The 23325-nt window shown below is 44.1% G+C and overlaps 1 protein-coding gene across 1 annotated transcript in view; it reads left to right on the forward strand.

Moving 5' to 3' along the window:
• LOC139766738 (uncharacterized) overlaps positions 1 to 23325 on the forward strand; it is a 1106342-nt gene that overhangs the window by 945436 nt on the left and 137581 nt on the right. The window contains 3 exon segments of the mRNA XM_071695663.1: positions 7620 to 7718; positions 17451 to 17918; positions 18382 to 19347. Coding sequence (XP_071551764.1) covers positions 7620 to 7718; positions 17451 to 17918; positions 18382 to 19347 — 1533 coding nt within the window.

The raw sequence follows: 23325 nt of genomic DNA on the forward strand, positions 1-23325 counted from the left end.
CAATCCGACTCGTGTGTGACAGCATTCGCCCTCCTACCGCTACCATCCCGTACACCATCACTCCATACACTCAGTAACACTCGTCCTACAATCACTACAACGGAATCAATATTACCCCTTAGTGAAAAAGGACCTCACAACAACACTTATCACAATATATCGTCTCTTCAAACTCGGCAACATTTGTCTCCATAGATAACGCTCGGCACATACAGGCAGAAACATACACATACACAACCTACAGACAGCAACATCAGCTCACCCACTAACACTTATACATGCAGAAACACTATCTATAAACACCAGCTCAGACTCGATACCACATCTTACACTCTGAATTATCGACGGGGCATTGCCCCTTGCACGCATGTCGTAACTCTTACGACACGCATCTTACGATACACAATCGGATACTCACCCCCCACACACACACACACACACACACACACACACACACACACACACACACACACACTATCCTCACGTAGCAACATTGAACACTTGTGGCAACACTTCACAGAAACGCACAGGATATATTAACGCACACTAACATCTACACATCCGACATATGTATATCACCTTTCATATATAGAGCAATGCTCAAGATAGCCACGTAGTAACACTCACGCGTATACTCACCAGTTGTTCTCGTTTCCACGGAAAGACAATCAGCACGTTCTACAACACCTCTCACGCTCACAAGTAACACTTCACACAGTTCCTCTACCCACACACAACAACAACCCACACACAACAACAACCCACACGCAGCAACAACCCACCCACAACAACACACCCACACAACCCACCCACAACAACCCACCCACAACAACCCACACACAACAACAACCCACACACAACAACAACCCACACACAACAACAACAACCCACACACAACAACAACCCACACACAACAACAACCCACACACAACAACAACCCACACACAACAACAACCCACACACAACAACAACCCACACACAACAACAACCCACACACAACAACAACCCACACACAACAACAACCCACACACAACAACAACCCACACACAACAACAACCCACACACAACAACCCACCCACAACAACAACCCACCCACAACAACAAACCACACACAACAACAAACCACACACAACAACAACCCACACACAACAACAACCCACACACAACCACAACCCACACACAGCAACAACCCACACACAACAACAACCCACACACAACAACCCACACACAACAACAACCCACACACAACAACAACCCACACACAACAACAACCCACACACAACAACAACCCACACACAACCACAACCCACACACAACCACAACCCACACACAACCACAACCCACACACAACCACAACCCACACACAGCAACAACCCACACACAACAACCCCCACACAACAACAACCCACACACAACAACAACCCACACACAACAACAACCCACACACAACAACCCACACACAAAAACAACCCACACACAACCACAACCCACACACAACCACAACCCACACACAACCACAACCCACACACAACAACAACCCACACACAACAACAACCCACACACAGCAACAACCCACACACAACAACAACCCACACACAACAACAACCCACACACAACAACAACCCACACACAACAACAACCCACACACAACAACAACCCACACACAACAACAACCCACACACAGCAACAACCCACACACAACAACAACCCACACACAACAACAACCCACACGCAGCAACAACCCATACACAACAACAACCCATACACAACAACAACCCACACACAACAACAACCCACACACAACAACAACCCACACACAGCAACAACCCACACACAACAACAACCCACACACAACAACAACCAGTAGCCCCGCAGGCAGCAGCAACCTCCACATACATAAACCATCTTCTTCACTCATAACAGTAACTCAGAAACGGCAGTAACTCCTCACACACACAACAGGAACGTCTGACAGTATGATAGTCGAACACAGGAATACTCCTGCACATACTTAAACTTGACATAGCAGTAACCTCATACATCAATAACCAACATAGCAGTAACCTCACACTGCAATAACTAACATAGCAGTAACCTCACACTGCAATAACTAACATAGCAGTAACCTCACACTGCAATAACTAACATAGCAGTAACCTCACACTGCAATAACTAACATAGCAGTGACCTCACACAGCAATAACTAACATAGCAGTGACCTCACACAGCAATAACTAACAGCAGTAGACTCACACAGCAGTAACTAACATAGCAGTAACTTCACACAGCAGTAACTAACATAGCAGTAACCTCACACATCAGTAACTAATATAGTAGTAACCTCACACTACAATAACTAACATAGCAGTAACTTCACACTGCTATAACTAACATAGCAGTAACCTCACACACCAATAAGTAACATAGTAGTAACCTGGCACAGCAATGGCTAACATAGCAGTAACCTTACACTGTAATTGCTAACACAGCAATAACCTCACACAGCAATAGCTACCATAGCAGTAACCTCACACAGCAATGACTAACATAGCAGTAACTTCACACAGGAATAGCTAACACAGCAGTAACCTCACACAACAATAACTAATATAGCAGTGACCTCACACAGCAATAACTTTCAGCAGTAAACTCGCACAGCAGTAACTAGCATAGCAGTAACTTCACACATCAGTAACTAACATAGCAGTAACCTCACACATCAGTAACTAACATAGCCGTAACCTGACACAGCAGTAACTAACAAAGCAGTAACCTCACACAGCAATAACTAACATAGCAGTAACCTCACACTGCAATAACAGAAACCATCAGCAGACACGCAAACCTTTGTTTTCCACTCGGATCAATGACCCAGCTGTGAATCACAGCTCCCAACACAGCAGTAACCTTATGTGCACGTTAGCCCTACACATTGCTGTTGACTGCGTAAATGGCGAATCCTCCCCACTCACCAAAGGCCCCACACATATAGCAGTCACCCCATTTAGAGCAGCATCTCTATAGATGACAGCATATACTTCCATGATAAAGGCCTTCAACACTAAGGTCCCATAAACTAAGTCATATTGATATGCATACCACCAGCCATAGGAGCAGTTGTTGCCACGCACAGGATAACAGACACACACACACACACACACACACACACACACACACAAGAGTAGAAGTCCCTCTCCGCCCCATACGAATAAGTAATTACACACACTGCAGCACACTGGGAGCCTCAGACGGCACCATCCCACAACACCGTTTTCCCCCCACTCCTCACAGCCGGAAACACCTTTCCCCATCGCTCCACCCTCCACACGCCACCTATCGCATATTTCCACCTTCCACACGACACTTACCACATGGCACACGCTCTCCAAAAGGACACCCCTTTCATAGTTCGTCCTTATATACGACACACCCACATGGTACAACTCCTCATATACCAACTCCGTTGAAGCACAAGACGCTCTTCCTCAACACTGACTCCACACGATACTCCTTTTATAGCACTTTCCTCCACACCACTGTTCTCAAGATGACACGTGCCCTTGGCACCGACGTCTTGACACCCTCCACATACCACCACACACTCCAGTTGACACTGCCTGTGTAGCACTACTCTCAGACGACACCGATCACATAGCACCACCCTACTGCCGACATCCTTGACATAGCATCTGCCAAATGACACCCCCCATAGCGTCACCTTCCTGTCGATGCTCTAGCACATAGCACCAGTATTCAGCTGTCACCTCCCACATAGTCTCATCCTCCAAGTGAACTTGCGCCAACATAGTAACACACTCGAGAAGACATCCCCACATAGCGGCAGACGACTCCTTCACGCAGCGTAGCCCAGCCTGTTGCTGACACCAACATTGCATCACTCTCCAGACAACACCTTCCACCTAAAGCCACCCTCTGAACGAAACCTTACATCCATTACTCTCCTCTCCAGACGTTTTATCCTATATAGTACACCACTCTTCATATACCTCCAACATAGCACGTTCTTCCTAAACGGCTCCTCCCACGTCGTTCTAGCCTTGCAGACAATACCCGGCACAATACAGCACCGTATGGACCAACACCTCTCCCTTACAATACTACCCTCCGGATGACGTTGCTCACAAAGCCCTACTACCACCAAGCCAGCATCTCCCACACATCTCCACCCACCGCAAGACATTTCCCAAATCTTACCACCGTCCAGACGATATGGCCTAGAACACAATACTCCTAAACGGCATTCCCCCACGAATTGACATGACAGACGACAGCTTTATGAAGTAGAACTTTCTGCAAGAGATAACCACAGCATCACACTCCAGACCATACGCCCAACACAGTGCCAACTCAGAGACGACAACCTCGCAGCAAAACTCGCCTAGACAACACGTACAACTTATTGTGAAACTCCAGATGAAGTTTCTCCCACAACAGAACCCTCTAGACAACGTCCTTGCATGGCACCACCCTCAGGATGACATCTACCACACATCACACCCTCCAGCCAACACCTCCAAGCGCCATCATCCTCCAGAAGACGCTACATAGCGCTAACCAGCTGACTACACCTCCCACATAGTACCACCCGCCTCACAAACCTCACCACATGACACCACATAACCCTCTACACTTCCCCTTCAGCACCACACACTAGACGCCACACCATACATAGCTCCAGCCTCCAGCCGATAACTCCCACCGAAGGCACTCAGCACATAGCATTACGTTCCAAACGATGCCTGCCATACAGCATCTCTCCAAGAAAGACGCCCACAACATAGTACCACTTCAGACGTCGCCTACCTCATAGCACTACCTTGGCTCAAAAAAAAAAAAAACTCCTCCCACATGGCAATACACTGCGTACAACACTTGACACTAAACACAATCCTTCTACCAGACGACATTTTACATAATACAGGTGGCACTTTCCTTCCCCACAAACAGTCCTTCTCCCACCAGCCCCTTTAAACCACATGGTAACACCACCAAGACGATGACATCCCCCCCTTGCAACACCACCTACACAACGACAAGCATGCAAGGCTCTCCAGTAGATGACGCTTTCTGCAGATGCCTCCCGCCACACGACACCCTCCCTCGCACAGCAACACCTCCCAGAGGACCTCCCTCCTACACCACTCTCCACAAAACAAATCCATCACAGCGCCAAACTACAGACGACGCGCCTATTACATTGCCTCTCCCCGCGACAATTTCAATACAACGTCAACACTCGCTGAGCAAAGCCTTTCAGACAACTCTTGTGACGCGGAGCTAAACTCCAAATGACACTTGCTACTCAGCATCACTATCGAGACGACGTCATAACACAGTGTTATCTCTCAAACATGGCCCCCAACACAATACCTGTTTTCCCGGTAAGAACCACGACACAGCGCCACTCTGCAGTAGACACACCCAACCACAGCTTCCAGTTCACAGACCCATTTCTTCATTCCAGATTTACCATACCCCTATACACAGCATTATCCTCAAAAGAAACACTTTCCATCGACATTCAAACCTTCAACACAGTAGTACAATTCAGATGATAGCCATCACATGGTAACATCCCCATATGACATATCACACACACACACACACACACACACCCTAGCAGCACCTTGAACACGGCACTCCTCACACAAACCCAGCCTGAGATAACGAACCGTACAGAAGCAATCCACAAACGTTATTTATCCCTCCAGACAACTCTTCCCTCACATCATAACCCTCCAAATGACACTCTTATAGCGCTACCCTCCTGACGGCACTTCTTGCCACTTCTACATGACATTCCTGTCATAACAACATCGTCCACTGATGCTTCTATCATAACACCACCTTCTAGATGACACCCATTTCGTAACAGCACCGTGTTGATGACGTACTTCGCATAACACCACCCTGCAGATGACGCTCTTTCATAGAATCACCGTTCAGATGACATTCCCCTCACAACCCAACCCTGCAGTTGACACTTCCCTTGAGAGCGCCCCACTGTACCACGGTACCACAATGCAGAGGTTATACGCTTGACAACACAACCTAGAGTACCGAGCACATGACACCTCAACAACGCTGCCTTCCACGCGGCATTTTCCCCCACACTCAGACGACACGCCTTACGACATTTCCCCCACAGCACCCGTCTCCCTCGTTCCCACTCAGCACAAACGTTCAGACAAATCTTACCCACCACCCAACTCTCCACCAAGCTCCAGACAACACATCAGATGTAGCACCGTCCTCCAGACGATACGCCCCAACGCAGTAACACTCAGCAGAAGACGCAACACAACTTTCAGAAGTTATACTACACACAGCTCCACCTTCCAGACAACAACACCCACACCACAGCACCTCATTCCATACGACACTGCGCACATCCAGCAACAACCTCCAAACTGCGCACCCTGCACGGTACGAGCCCTCAAGCAACCCTCCCAACAGCGGCAAATATCCCCTCATACATTAGATTTCGTCTCGACAACAAGAAATCACCCAGACACAACGGAACCTCTATAAACACACACACACACACACACACACACACACACACACACACACACACACACTCAGACTGAGGGAAGAGTAAAGGGATGACCTGATCACAAACTTTCGTTTTATAGCCAGTTTGATGATGTAGATATTGAACACTTCGAAAAGATGTAGTGAGCACTTCGAAAAGATGGAGCATAGAATAACTCGAGGCCATAACATGAAACAAATTTGTTCGAAATTTTGTAAAGGAGTATTTTTTTAGTGTAAGGTAGTGGATGAATGGAGTACACAGAGTTATGAGATAGTGAATGTTGAAGTCATACAAAAGTTGAGAAAGTTCTGTGATAGAGAAGGCTCGAGAGATATGGCCCTACGAGTGTAAAACTCCCTTCCCGTACAGTACGAGTAGATAATGACAAGTAGGTGATTACATACACTAAAAACAGCATCCATGTTTGTAGAGATCTCTGCCAGTATTGTACAAATAGGTAGGTACAAATAGGTTATTGCATAACTACCCACAGAGAAACTACGTCAATTACAGCAACAACACTTTAAGCATCAAACTTAACAACCCATGTGCGATGACCCTCACCACCCACAGTAACTCACAAGAACAACAACAACAACAACAACAACAACAACAACAACAACCCCCTTAGAACAACATCCTCACGGGAACAGCACCTACATCAGCACCCTACACTGACAACTCTCTGCACGACGAAATCCCTTTTAAGTCGCCTTAAGATTGCCACAACCTTTAACAACACCGTCGCAATAACACCCTCAGAATGACAGCTCACCAGCTCCCTTTCCCTTACAGTATTACCCTTAGAAGAACGATCCCCAAGCACCATTTCCTCAACAGCAGTGCCTCTGAAATGACACCTCTGTAGTGCCCTTCTACATCAGAATACATTCTTTAAAACACCTTCCCTAACACCACCCTGTGGATGTGATCGTCCCCTACTTCAAACAACACCCACCACACAACATGAACCCGCACCCCAGAGTATCAAACCCATCGACAACACTTGCCACAGCACCGCCTCCACAGCTACGTGTGGTGACGAGGTGTCTCTCCACAGCTGAGTCTTCTGACGGAGCTGAGGGAGGTGGTGCGACCGGAGGACCAGGACAAGTTCGACGCCACAGTGTTCCGCGGCGCCGCCAGAATGCACGAGAAGGTGAGGAGGAGAACCTAGGGATGATGATGATGATGATGAGACGCACATTAGATGGTCTCTCACTGGGAGGTGAAGAGACGCACTTAATATGATCTCTCACGGAGATCCACGTGGTAGGCTCTCTCTATCTCTCTCACCGGGAGGTGAGGAGACGTTCATTCCAAATTCTTTCATGTGAAAATGGAAGAACACACGTTGTTCTCTCTCACCGAGAGACGCATTGGAAGGTGATGGGGGACACGGTACAGTCTCTCACTGCGAGATGACGAGTACGCATCCGACTGAATCTCCTCCAGGGAGGTTCTGATGAGGTGTCTCGGTCCCTTACGAGGTGAGGAGAAGACCGGAGCGATCGGAAGGTGGATGAAGCAGTTGGTTGCGTAGTCCTGTAGAAAACGAGAATACCTTGATGTTAGAGAACTAGAAGAGTTGGGTGATAAGGCATGGCTTTGCCTATCAACCGCTAAGCTGAATTAGATAAGGTGTTTGTACATTGGTAGCACGAAGATTAGGACGTTGAATTCCTAAGGAGGTTTGTCTTTCTAAAATTACTAGAGACTATAGCCTGGTGAATGTTAAAAGAGTAAATGTTTCAAGGGGAATATTAGGAAAATGATAGGCTAAATCAACGTGAGGTAAAACTATAATGTATCTTCCACGGAAATGCTCTTAAACTTGAACCATACATGAGCGAAAACAAAATAAAAACAAACAAAGAGGAAGTGAAAAGTGTGTTGTCTTGTTGATAGTATCGAACGAATCCGCTCAAGATGAAAAAAAAAAAAAAAAAGAGTAACGTATGGACACTTCAGGGATATATATATATATACACTATTCCTGAGTTTTAACAAATGCAAGTTGATTAACGTCTTTCAAGTCTGACGCAGCACTATGCAACACATGTACTATATTACATACTTGAGAAAACACAGCTGTATATGTGTGTGTGTGTGTGACCAGGTGAACGAGGAGGCTGTCGCAGTTGGCCTAACAGAACTCTGCCGTTCAACTCCTCCTCCTCCTCTCCCCGGCACTCGAAAGTTCCGCGTGTACCGCGGCGTCGCGTTATTACTCACTCTAGCTACCCCTCCGTACCGTTATTTTGCTTGTAGGCCTAACTATACTCACGCACAAAGCCTAAGAAAACATAAGAACTGATTACATACCATAGGGAAGAGAAGTTAGTTCACTTATACAGAAGTGTTGGAGAAGGGATCAGGCAAGGGTCCTCATAGTTTCCAGTCTAGTTAAAGCATTGTATTATCAGATCAAGTGTCTGGTTCTAGATTTTCAATTCTTTATAGAGATCAACAGAGGTCATCCTGGCGTCTTAGATGACAGGCTTGATGTATCTTCCTTCCCACGTCCGGGATTATAAGAGTTTTAAAGTAGTCACTCTGTAGATGAGGACTCTTGGACTCACACTGTGTCATGGCCTATCGGTCACAAGACGTTGCCGAGTCTTGGATGGTGTGAGTGGAAGCTAAACCTGCAGGCTGGGCTGTGTCAGCGTGGTGTGGCGTGAGTACAGCAGGTCAGATCCCTGTGTTGTGGCACGACGAGCAGCAGCCTGCCAGCCAGCCTCAAGTCCCACTCCAATGCTCGATCCTTTAAAGTAAGTGGTGTCCAGCCCCACATCACCAGAGCTCTAGAACCGTGGGCCTCTTAACTGGCGGAGTCGTTAAAGCTTATGGACGATCAGAATCCAAATATGACTTCTTGTTGATAGTGAGTTCAGGTTATGACGGATGATTCGAAACGGGTTCGGACCCCCGACTCAGAACACCCTCAGAATGTGTCTATATCCCTAGAGAAAATACCCAGAAATGGTTACCTAATTCATTACCTTTATCAATCTTGCCATTATGAAGGAACCGATGGTGCTACTACGGAGATATCAGTTATTTATACCACAGGCGTTGGTACCCAAGCCCAGTTAATGTGGGACCCCTCCTCCCCTAACATTGTATTACTGTTGGTGCTTTATCGTGTGTTTACCTTCATGCTATCGAAGATATTGAACTCCTTTGATTTTCAATGTGTGCAGGTCTGATTTGGTTAAGATATGAGGCGCAGGTGACACTTAAGAAGTTACTGCAATTTATTTTGTCAGTGGTAGCCGGAGACTGCACCGGGAAAGAGTGGGAAGATGGTGATGTCAGATCGGTCAGGTGGGTTTCTTAAAGTGGTGTGAGTTTGTTGGATGGAGGAGGTGTACTTCTTGATGTTATGAAAAAACTCTTTGTAATGTCTGTGACAGTGTTTGTGAATTTATGTTATATTGCGAGGTATGGGGCTGTAGGAACACGAGTGTTTGTATTGGTATGCATCAATGTCTTCTTTACCTATTTGATGTTTAGCGAAGACAGACACACGATATTATTAATATGACCTGGGTGAACTTACCTGTAGAGTGATAGAAGTCTTATGAATAAGGTGCTCGTGGATATTTTTTTTTTTCTATATTTTTTTTTTGGGGGGCACCTCATTAATGACCTCATTAATGAAACTGAATTTTGGAGATGCCAGACGGCGATGAGTTGGGATTGTGATAAACAAATCAACACTGCCCTCGACTGCCAATGATATTTTGAAATGTTTTGATGTGAATGTGTTTTGGGACAGACCGATACCGTTATGGCCGATTCAGTACCCGATGCCTTTGCCCAAGTTTTCGAATTTGACTAACCAGATGTCAGTGTCAGCGTGACCCCGTCGTGTTTCATGTCGCACGGGTTGCTAGAAATGTGCTTTCAAGGCTTCCCCTTTTTTTTTTTTGGTCGACTTAAGAAGAACTAATTCTAGAGTTAGAGATCTTAGAAATTACATGATAGTCAATAGCTTATATACTAGAAAACCTCTAGCTTTTTTTTATCATCATTGTAGGACTTTGTCATCGGGGTTTTCTGCTACACAAAATCGGCCGATTTCAGGGTCCAGGCATTGGTCTGTCCTTAATAAGGTTCTTATCTGTAATTTGGTTCATTGAGATTAAGTGTAGCATTGGTTTATGTGTAAATGTATGATGTGCATTGATATGAGAATCTCATTCCTTCAGTCACTGGAAATTAGGTTCATTCCTCTATATGATGAATACGAGAGAACCAACCTAATTGGTGAACTGTATAAATACGCTAAGCCTTATTTCTTACATTTTCCAATTGTTATTATTACATTAGTATGTCAGTAGAAGAGTGACACGTCTGACCTCATGCGCACTCACATTGCGCACTCCTCCACGGAGTGATGATGTCAGGAAGCAACAAGTGTGATCAGCTTCTCCCGTGGGAGCTCATTATGCATGTGGTGGCCCTTGGGTTGAGAATGTTGGATATAGACCTTTTTTTTTTTCTTATACACTATTGAGATTGTCGACTGTAATGACATCAGCTGCTGTGGGAGAAGTAGATCACACTTGTTTAAAAGTTGAACCAAATTCCTAACATTTATAAGAAGTAATTCTTAAGAATTTAACTCTCTTTGCCATGCCAAGAAAAAAAATATATATCTATCTATATATATATATATATAAAAAGAGAACTTTTGATTAAGGACTCTCAGAGTTCATTTATGTATAATTAATGTATAGCTTGCTTCATCCCTGTTTATTAAGTATGTAATGTGGAGTGATTCATTAATGGGACAAAATCTGTGTAGAGTCTTAACTGTATTCAGTATTTCTTTATTGTATTATTCTGTGATGTATTTCCATCCCCTATTGTACTGGAAAAAAAAAATTTATATCAACCAATGCTGATACCTGTGGCCACACCACTAATATTAGGACCTGTGGCATTCCAAATTCATTATTGGCTTTCAATCTCGGAAGATAAATTCACATTCATACCAGGAGTCAGATTTCAGATTAGAAACACGAGAAGGGTGAAGGGTATCTGCGGAAGTAATGTCCTCGGGACAATACAGTAGTGGCAGTTTGTCACCTGTATTGTCGTTGGGTAATATCACGTGACCAAAACATTTGCAAGTTATTGATCGTCCAAGATCAGGCCCTCTGGATGGTGATTGGTTGACGCCGCTTTGGGCATTCATTGGCTCTTCACAGTGAATTGACAGTAGTGATTGGCTGACGCTGTTCTGAGAATCATTGGATGTTTTCACAGAGTCCTGACGGTAATGACCGGCCGACAATTCTGGGCAGTCATTGGCTGGCTGCTTCACAATGCATTGGCAGTTCGATTTGGCTGACGTAGTCTTGAGCAGTCATTGGTCATTTAAGACTGTATTGGTTGTGGTAATTGCTTGATATCTTCTGAGATGTCACTCAGCACCTCATGACATGTAACCAGTGTAGGACTGCTGTGATCGTACGTAGAGAAGCCCTTAATAGTGTTGTAAAAGTAATTGGTTCGCAGTTTTATTGATCTTGAGATACAATGATTTTCCTTTCTATTCATTTCACTCAAGAGTTTTGTTGTTAATCTAAGGTTCATCCAGAAGTAAATGGCATTTCATAAATATTTTTTTAGTATCTCACTGTTGCATTTTCTTCAATTTTTTTTTTCAAAGAGCCCCTTACCTGAGGTAATCGTCTCCTTTCCCTAAGCGTGTTCACAGAATTCGACTGATACCTGTATTCATTTTCAGTCCAGATGTGACGTAAGCAGTCGGTCACAGGTAACAGTGGGTGCATTTGATTGTGACACCATAGGGCTCTAGAGAGAGGCTCTTGTTCTCAGTACCGTGAAAGGGGTCCTAGTTCTCAGTGCAGTGAGAGGGGTCCTTGTTCTGAGCACTGGTAGAAGAACCCTTGCTTTCAGTACAAGTGGGAGCACCTCTCAGTACAAGGGTCCTTGCTCTCAGTACAGGGGTCCTTGCTCTAAGTACGTGGAGAGGATCTTCCTCATAGTAGAGGGAGATGAGACCTTTCTCTCGGGATAGTGTGAGAGGGGGCTCTCCTTGCAGGGAGAGAGGTTCTCACTCTCAACAAAAGGAGAGGGGTGATTGTTATCAGAACAGAGAGAGGGGACCTTATTCTCAGTGTATGGAAAGGTGTCCTTGCTCAATGAAGGGTCAATGCTGAGTACAGGGTAAGAGTCTTTGCTTTCAGTGCAGAGAAAGGGATTCTTGGTCACTGGACAGGGAGAAAGCTCTTTCCTTTCACTATCAGGAGGTGATATCTCCTTCCCATTACACGGAGAGATCCATGTTCTCTGTAATGGGAAAGAGAAACTTTCTCTCACTAAGGTTGGACGGATCATTGCTCTCAATTCATGGAGAAGAAACCATACTCTCAGTACAGGGAGAGAGCAAGAACTCCTTGCTCTCAGTGCAGGGAGAGATCTTGTCAGTAGAGAGAAAGAGCTTCATCCTCTCAGTGCAGGGAGGTGGGTGGGGGTCTTTGCTCTCAGTAAAAAGAGAGGGGTCCTTGTTTTCAGTATAGGGAGGGCGATCCTTGAGATAAATAAAGGAGAATGGTTTTTGCCCCCATTACAAGGATGAGGGCCCTTTGTCCCTGGACGCGGAGAGGATATATTTTTGTTGTCAGTAGATGGAGAACTTGTGTTGTTCTCAGTACATGGAGAGGAATCCTTCGTTTCTGAAATGGGAGAAGCGTCCTTGTTCTCAATAAAGTGAGAGAGGCTTTTGATATCAGTACAAGGAGAGGTGGTTCTTGCTGTCTGTACAGGGAGAGGGATCTTTGCTGTCAGTACTGGGAGAGACGTCCTTGATCTGAGCACGTTGAGAGGAGGCCTGGATCTCTACAGAGAGATATCCTTGTTCACTTCCATAGGAGGCGTCCTTGATCTCAGTAGAGAGAGATGTCCTTGCTTTCTGTGCAGAGAGAGGTGTCCTTATTCACTTCAATGAGAGACGTCCTTGATCTCAGTAAGGTAAGAGGCGTCTTTGCTTTCAGTAATGGCTCTCATTGCTTTGAGAGGCGTCCATGCTCTCAGTGCAGAGAGAGAGAGACGTCCTTGTTCTTAGTACGGAAAGGCGCCCTTACTCTCAGTACAGAGAGGCGTCCTTATTCTTTGTACATAGAGGCGTCCTTGTACTCAGTAGAGAGAGAGGTCCTTCCTCTCAGTACGGTGACAGGTGTCGATGTCAGTACAGTGAGAAGTAATCTTGGTTTCAGTACAATGAGATGCGTCCTTGCTCTCAGTACAAACAGAAGTGTCCCAGTTCTAAGAACAGTGAGAGCGTCCCTGCTCACAATACAGTGAGTGGCGTCCTTGCTCGGTAGTGTGAGAGGCTTCCATGCTCCAGCACAGAGAGATGTCCTTGCTTTCTTAGTACAGTGAAAGGCATCGTTGCTCTGAATATGCTGATGGGCATCCTTACTCTCACTGCCGTGACAGGCTTCCTTCCATCTCAGTACTGTGAGAGGCGTCCATGCTGTCTGTATTTTGAAGGGTGTCCTTCTCAGGTTAATGAGTGGCATCCTTGATCTCACTACAATGAGAGGCGCCCTTTACTCTCAGTATAATGTTAAGCATCTTTGATATCGGCACAGTGAGAGGCGTCCTTGCTCTCAGTATAGTGTGAGGCGTTCTTGCTTTTTGCACAGTATGATGCGTCCTTGCTCTTTCTACTGAGAGAGGCGTCCTTGCTCCCAGTACGGAGTAGCATGTTTCCTCTCACACTACAGTGCGAGGCGTCCTTGCTCCTAGTACCAGATTCACTTTGCTTCATATTTTCAGAGGATCAAATCTTTTCCTTTAAAACTTTTAAGGAGTTTTTAGTCGTAACCACTGGTCATAGATTGTGGTGATGTGTGTGCGTCTGTGTACAGAGAATACAGGGCGGCTGGAGTAGCAAGTGTTGGATGTCTTCATTATTGTAAGGTGGATGACCAGTTACCAGGACACTAAATGCTAAGATTTTTTCCTTCTCAAATTAGTTCATTAAGTAAGACTGTGAGGCCATACATTTAGTTGTCTTTCAGTGTACATTAACCTGCTGACAGAGAAGATAATTAGAATGACAACATCTGTTGATTAACAAAGCCTAAAAAAAGCTGACTCGAGAGCAATCACTGACTGCAAAGAGATTTACAAAAATGAATAGGATCAGAAAATAATGATAATGACGATTATTCATATCAGGTTCAGTTTCTTGATTTTCAGCAAGGTTTGTAAACACTGTCATGCGAAAGAAACCAAGAATATCTTTCATGTTGATGTCATGACTACATTCAGCATCGTAATGTAATAAGTTTACCGACATAATGCTGTTTGCGATGATTGCCTTACGAAATCCATCATATGCTACTCGTCTGCCCTTCGACACGTTGATTGACTTCTGTAAATGGGATTAAAATCCAAAATTGATACTGGAACCGGTCCAGTTTGTTTTAATTGATCTATAATGATTCTTGTTGGACTGGAATAATGCTTATGTGTCAGAGACTGTGAAGTTGTTGGTGTAATCTTATTAATCTTTACCCTCACTGTGTTCATCTTTCTGAAATGTTTTGCCCCATTTGGCCACGTACAGTCTTACGGTAACTTGAGTGAAAGTCACAATCCTAACCCTCAAGCCACAGGGTTTGTGTCAGTGAGGTACTGGTGACACTTGGAGCCACACGACCAGGAATCAGCAGTGGTTGACCAATAGAGTGATAAATAACAGGCATGTTATGACCTGCTGTGCTGCACAACCTTTCTCTCCACTTTTTCTGACCCCCCCTGACCTCCCCTTCCACGGCACTCACGCTACCCATTTTGACCCCCCCAAATTGCACAGTCTTTAAATTTTTTATTCTTATTGGTCACTGACGGCTTTGAGGAACAATGAATGGATTGACTGAGCTTTAGATTGAACTGCTCTTTTCCCTACATGGTTCCGTTTTTTTCGCATTTGAGATTTTCTTGAATTGTTCAATAATGTAGAGACCAAATCAGCACACCTTCTTCAACTCTCCATGAACCTTCTATAGAATCTTGTGCTGGAGCATGGCGTAAGAGTGTTTCATGCTGTACATTACTGTAGGGATTGGCAAAGATCAGCATTGTATTTTTAGATTTATTTGTAGGAAGTTCCACTGTACCATTTGCGTAGTCTAGCCCTGTATGTCATGTCGAAATAAATCTGTAGATGTAACACCTCTTAAAATACCCCACCTCTCAAACCCCAAAGAATTTTGATTGCTCTGCTGGAAAGAGGCGAGACTCTTGGTATATCAAGAGTAACTTAATGTTCTAACCTAGCAGAGAAGAATGTTCTAACCTAGCAGAGAACACATGTAGAGCTACAGAATGGTCCTTTAGTGCTATGTTCACATATAAGATGTTGTTAACAAAGAAGCTGTAGATAGTTTGGCTATGAGATACTAATCATAGAAAGAATGGTACTAATCTTGAAATGTAGCACACCAACCCACTAATGTGTATTCAAGCACAGACATCTTAGATTCCCCCTCTTTTAAAGCAGTTTTTGAATCGGCAATCATCCTCTTAATTCTCAATATCAGATATTCAAATAATAACATACTGATCATAAGAACTGTGTTTAGTTTATGTTTATATTAACTCAACATTGTACTGTCAGTGTCGCACTAATTATGGCAGGAATATGGAGGGGTCTGTGAATGGTATGGATATATATAATATATATTTGTCATTCATGAGACGTTAGATGTCTCTCAACCTGTGCACTAGTTTTACTGCCAGCCAACTACAGCCAAGAAGGATCTCAGTAGAGGATTTTTATTTGGAAAGAGAAATGAGTAATATTACTTTGTGTCTTTTTGAGATATGATGACCAACGTATGGATGAGAGTTGCATGTAACATGTGTGTCTACGTGTGGTTCACCATCTTGGATTATGATCACAGGGTCATCAGCATGTGACATAATCTAGGCTAAGAATACATATATATGCATCTCATGTTCTTCGCTGTTTAGACACACAGTGTAGCCTTAGAGTGAAGAAATATCTTTACATTTTCTTTCCTTTTTTTTTTTTAATTGGACTCACGAAATATGTTTCACGACCGCCATCACCACACTGCAACCATAACCTGAGCTGCATGAGCACAACAACACGACCAAGACGAGAACTACTTTCCTCCTCAACTGTGAGACTCCACCCATACCCCAACGGACAGCCTAGCGCTACCTCCCCAGCCAGCCCGGTGCACCTCTCGTAGACATTTTGACTCGCACCTTGGTTTCCCTCCACCCAAGTTTGTTTATATAGTGATATATATATATATATATATATATATATATATATATATATCTAGATGCACTAGATCCTAGATCCTTTCACAGCTTAGAACTTTTTCATCTTCAGCCACTCTAGAAGAGATGCGAGAGTATTTAGATTTAGCAACTTTAGCATATATATTACACACATACACACAGCCATTTTAAGAATTCTATATAGAGATTGTATAGTAGATTTAGTCCTGTCCACGTCCTATGACAACTGCAAGAGGACAACCCATATATATACTCTGTGTCCCGCCTGACTGTTTGGATTGGGTAGTGACGTCAAACTGCTTTTGCCATGTCGCACCTGAACTCTTACAAAACTAAGTGAGCTCGAAGTATTAGTGGCTCGATCTTGTAAGAACTTGTAGGAGCCTGTGTACTGCATTAAGTGGTAACTTTAGATAACAGAACCCTCAGATGCAACTACACTATAACCTGCTAATAGCGAACACTTGAGCAGTGAGTACGGTAATCCCTGTGATAGCTTGTGCTAAAAAAAAAACCCATAGTTATGTTGTACCGCTACAATCCAGACTTTCTATATCACACACAGACCGATGCATATGGTGGGCAAACCTCCAAATTGGATGACTTTATCGACATGTACAACCGCATCGATATCCAAGATGGTATTGCTATTGATGATGGTCAAGAGGAAGAACTGATGAACGACAAGCGAGAGGCCGATGTGCCTCACAATATTCGTGAGATCAATAAGACTCCCAGCGAGGATTCTGGTGTGGAAATGAGTAACGGAGCCATTATCCCAAGAAGAGACGTTGGGCGGGCTCGTTGTGAAAGAAAACGAAACGGTAAAATAATAAGAGAAAATGGAACTACCGTAGAAGGGGTGACTTGGGCAGACAACGACAAGACTCGTAGACTTGATGATCAAGATTTTGAAATGAATAGAGAACAGGAAGATAGACATAAAATTCAGCCAGAACAACAAAAAATACTTCAGAAACGATATTCTGAGAGACTGTTACCCAAAACACAAGATTTAGTTGGCAATACTAAGGTATACATTTAAGAAATGGATTGTCTTATTCATGAAAAAAAAAAGTTCCCTTATAAAAATTATAATAACTAAATAGATACAATAAACTCATGCTTGAACTAGCATAAAATAAGTACATCTTGCTGTTTGTTTGAATGATGGTGACAAATAATTATTGCATATTATCCTTAACAGAAGTTCAGGTTCTTTCTCAAAAGCATTTCTTTAAAAAGAACAAAATATATATATTCTATAATTCTTACAAGTTACATGATTCTCATTCACCCTAGGAATGTCAAAACTGATATATATATATATATATATATATATATATATATATATATATATATATATATATATATATATATATATATACCTGGAACAAAACAGTAATTCTTAACCAAAAAATGTTAGCCTTGACACATGCAAATTTTAAAGAGTCTGGCTCTGTCGGTGACACTAACAGTACGTCTTCCCGCCACAGCCCCAACGGCGCCACAGTCACACAGGCGAACTCAACGGCGCCGCTGGTGGAAAATCTCTGCCCAAATCCCTCCACCACGCCCCCGCTCACCACGCTTACTCGCAGAGGTCCGCCCTCTCCCACGCCCGCAGTCAGTACGACGACTACGACAACCTGGGTAACAGGGGTCGTGAAGAATACGACCTTCTACCTTCCACCAGAGTGAGGGAGGAATACGATCCACCACCACCGTCATCCTCAAGACTAAGGAACGATTACGATCCTTCACGGTTGAGAGATGAGTATAATTCTTCTCCATCTAGAGTGAGAGACGATTATGATCCTTCTCCGTCTAGAGTGAGAGACGACTATGACCCTTCCCCATCTAGAGTGAGAGATGACTATGACCCTTCCCCATCTAGAGTGAGAGATGACTATGACCTTTCTCCATCTAGAGTGAGAGACGGCTATGATCCCTCTCCGTCTAGAGTGAGAGATGACTATGACCCTTCTTCTTCTCGAGTGAGAGACGGCTACGACCCTTCTCCACCCAGGGTGAGAGACGGCTACGACCCTCCTTCGTCTAGAGTGAGAGATGACTATGATCCCTCTCAGTCTAGAGTGAAGGATGAGTACGAGTCCTCCACACGTGTCAGGGATGAGTATGACCCACCTGCACCCAGAGGGAGGGATGACTACGATCCCCCCTCATCCAGAGTGAGGGATGACTATGACTCAACCCCTGCACGAGTGAGGGATGACTATGACTATGATCCTCCTCGTTCCGGACGCCTGAGAGATGACTACGACCTGCGGGACGAGTACGGCCAGCAGGGGAGCCGCGCCCATGAGGATTACGACGCCGTGGCCGACGAGTATGAAGTGGGAGGTCGTTCTAGCTCTCGGGAGGACTACACGCCGAAGCACTACAGGCAGGTGTTCGACGGCTCGCCCTCCAGAACCCACTACCCACCTGAGCATCGTCAGGTAAGTAAGACAAGTGTTTCACACTTTCATGAGTTGTATTCCAGTAGCACAAGTTGACCGTAGCAACACAAAGTAGATGATGATGGAAGACTGTGATGACTAGTGGAGTCAGCACATGTGAACACATCTTCAATGATGACTTAGCGAGTGGATTTGCCCTCGGACCATAAATGTGATCATCATGATTCTATGGCGAGTGGTTCCTTTGAATATGATTGCGTCGACGAGTGGAGGGGTGAGCTGTCGTATTTTTCACCGAGTTGGGTAAGTAAATGTGTGAAGTTGTATGGTGATGGGAAATGCACTAATATCACTATGTCGGTGGCTAGAGGAGAAACCCTCTGTCTTAATTTTGCTGGTAAGTACTGGAGCAGACTTCATGATTATATCAGTGTAGAGTAGAAGTAATGACTGTATTACTGTGTTTATGTTCATGATTGTCTGAAACTTTATTATTGATTTGTAGTAAGAACGATTAGGCTCTTACGATCACGATCGTATTCGTCACTAAAGAAGTGGGCCCTGTGACCTTGACTGGGTTGCTTAGCAACAAGATTTGCGTTTAGGATTATGTCTGTAATTGCTGGATTAGATTGTGGGGTCATAATTGTGTTTATGGTCTTCTCTGTGTTGAAGAATACAGTAGGAGGAGGAGGATATGTTGCAAAGATTATATCAAGCGATGGAAGATTGGGTTTTGTAGTCTTATTATTGATGAGTGAATAAGTGACTTGTGTGTATCATGACTGTACCTGAAGGTACTATATCTCTGTTCCGTAAACATAACAACTCCCTTTCGTTCCCGTTGCTCCTTTAACTCCACCTTGGATGACTCCAACCTTCCTTCACTTTACCTTCTTTTTGGAAGTATGTGTTGGTACGCACCATCCCTATAAAGGGTGACCGTTCTAACCCCTCAAACTATCGTCTTGTTGCTTTGACATTTACTGTTTGCTAAGTCTTTGAATCCCTCCTCATCTCGGCATGTCCTTAGACATCTTGACTTAGGGAATATATTTGGTATTACTGTAACTTTTACTTTACCTTGGAAACCCTACATTGCGAGATGCAGATCGAGTGAGAAAGGAAGGAGCAGAGTTGAAGGATGTGGAGGAATGCAGGATTGAGTCATTAGAGAGTGTATTTGGTTATTTGTGGAAGGAAGGAAATCGTTGAAAAAAAAAGGAGAAAAAGTGTAGGGGACATTGGCAGTAGAGTTAGGTGGGAAACCGGAGACACTTTGTATCTTATGACGCCGGGTTTTGGGGGTCATACATAGGTTTGTCTGGCTCTATCGTTGATTACATTTAAGAATGGTTGAGCAGACAGGAGGTGGCAAGAGACCTTTTGTGAAGAAAATAAGTGAGGTTTCAGCCAGTGTATGATGCCTGTAAGGAGAAGATGGCAGGACTAGCCCGGTAGTCCCGTCTTGATGAGACAGAAAGTAAGACCAGCAATCCTGACATGGTGAGTGTGGGATGGTTCCGGCCACCACTTTAACGTTCCATGATCAGGACAGTAGTAACACCCGACCTTGTGCTTGTGTTGATTGATGAGTGGAGGAACGTAATCTGTGATCATAATTGTTTCAATGACAAGAGGAGCAGCCTTTGGGCAACGAAATCGGTGATGCTAGTTATACAGTAATCTGTACCGATGATCATGAATTTACTAATTAGAAACAAAATTTATCTCGTTCAGTGGATCTCTAGGTTTTTGTGATTACGAATTTCATAATGACTGAAAGTTTTAACTAGTAAAGGAGTCGGCTCTGTTGTCATAATTGTGTAATATTTGATGAGACGAGGTTGTTGAGACCTTATTTATGTTGATGAATAGTTCATTCGGCTCAGTGATCATAACTACAGAATGTGTTGAGTTGAGACGAGGGTTTTGTCACCTCCTTTGAGTTCAGTAGTCTCTGTGATCACGTTTATCTTAGAGGATAAACTTGTTCTGTTTTCATGATTTTCTTTCTAAGTAAAAAAGGTGGTTTTCTTACTGTTTGTGTTCATGACGGGGTTGGACTGTGTCGTCACAATGATTAATGGATCACTGGACTTAGATCATAACCACGTTACATCACTGGAGGAGTTCGCTTTATGCACGTATGTGTTAATAAGATGATGAGAAGGGTTTCTAAGTAAGATTTCATCAATGATTATGATCAACATCTCGGTGAACACATTTATGATGGGTGGAGAGGGAACTTTGTGATCGTTATTATGGGACTTGTGATTATATGATTATGATGATTAGATGAGTAATCCTTCTGGCACTGTAAGTGTGTGTGTGTGTGTGTGATTAGGGTCTGATACTTGTAGATAATGAGGAGTGGGTTTATCAAGTATGACTTGATGACTGGAGGAGAGAGGTTGCATGATAGCGACACTTCTTATGATGATTGGACTTTGCCATCAGGGTTGTGTTTACAATTAAGGAATGGGATGTTGGATTGGTGAGTTGCTGTTATGGAATCATGGCTGTGATGGAAGACTGATGTAGTGGACACGATGAAGGCTGTGTTTCTGAAGGGGGGTAATTGGACTTTGTGATCATGATTGTGTCGGTGGGCAAAAGGGTAGTATTTGTGTAAGTCGTCTTTTTTCTTGGGTGGGCGAATATCAGTGGGATGTATGATAATCCTAAACCTTTCATGTAGCAAAGGAATGCAGATCTCTGATGGTAAGGGTGTTTAAGATCTGGGGAGGAGAGAGATCTGAGGTCATCATTATGGTGATAAGGAGTGAGGGTTGGGAATTGGTTGCTGTTATCGTAACTGTTGGTGAGGGAAAGAGAGGCTTTGGTCATGGCTGTGTTGATGAATAGGGCAGCTGGCTCTCTGGTCATGTTGATGTCGATTAATGATTAGGTGACTGGTCTTTTGTGATCTTGGCTCTGGTAATGAACGAGGGAATAAGCTTTGTAATCATGACTGGATTGCTGAATGGAGTGAAATTTGAGTTTGTAAATACACTGAGTAGAAAAGAGATCTCTGTCCACTCAACTGCTTGTGGTGGTTTTGGTGTAGGAGTGGGTTTTGTGTTGGGGTCCTTGGTGGTGTGTGAGTCGGCAGGACATGCAGTCATACTTGCACCCAGGAGTAAGGGAACTGAGCTCTGTGATCACAACATTATTTACGAGTGTATGAGTCGGCCGTGTGGTCAGGGATGTTCTGCTGGGAAAAGGAGCTTGCTCTGTATTATTGATTTTGTTGGTACGTGAAGAACCGATGTTACTGAACGTAAAAGTACAGTCGAATGGATAAGTGACTTTATGTGCTCTTACGTGAGGAGTGGGATGTGATTCTGAAGGGTCTCATAAGTGTTATAAGTAAGGGTTTCAGCTTCATGAGCATGAAAGTGATGAGTGGAGGAGTGGATTCTGGCGTCATGGTCGTCATGCTTTGTACATAGTTAGTATCTGCGTCCATAAATGTGCTCAGGTTTGCAACTTTCGTCGTCATGATAACTTGGTTAATTAGTAGAGGAGGAGGATCTGTCATTACGACCGTGTTGAGTTATGATGGCGGAGATATGAGTGGACACTGTGCTGGGGCTCGGTCGTCATGCCAGTTTTTTTTTATCAATTTAGAATGGGAAGCGAGTCCATAATATCCTCAATTCTGAATAGGTTTTGCGATCCAGTTTTATTTTATGAATAGAAGAAGGGCTGTCTGATAGCTAGATCAAATGAGTGGGGTCGAAGGGTTCGTGATCATGACTTGTGTTGATTAGAGGTATGATCACAGTTGAGTGGCTGGTAGGGCGACGTGGTCATTAGTTCTGATGTGTTGTGGTGAGTTGCCGCTGCAATTGTGTTGGTGTGTGTTATGTGGCCATGAACATTGATCAGTTGAGGAATGAGCCGTATGATCATGGCTGTGATGGTAAGTGAACGCTGTGATCATGATCACTTGAGGCCTGGGACCTACGATCATGATGACGAGTGGATTTCTGTTTTGGTGAGTGGAGGAAT

The sequence above is a fragment of the Panulirus ornatus genome, chromosome 4 (assembly GCF_036320965.1).
Source record: "Panulirus ornatus isolate Po-2019 chromosome 4, ASM3632096v1, whole genome shotgun sequence".
In the NCBI taxonomy this organism is placed as follows: domain Eukaryota; kingdom Metazoa; phylum Arthropoda; class Malacostraca; order Decapoda; family Palinuridae; genus Panulirus; species Panulirus ornatus.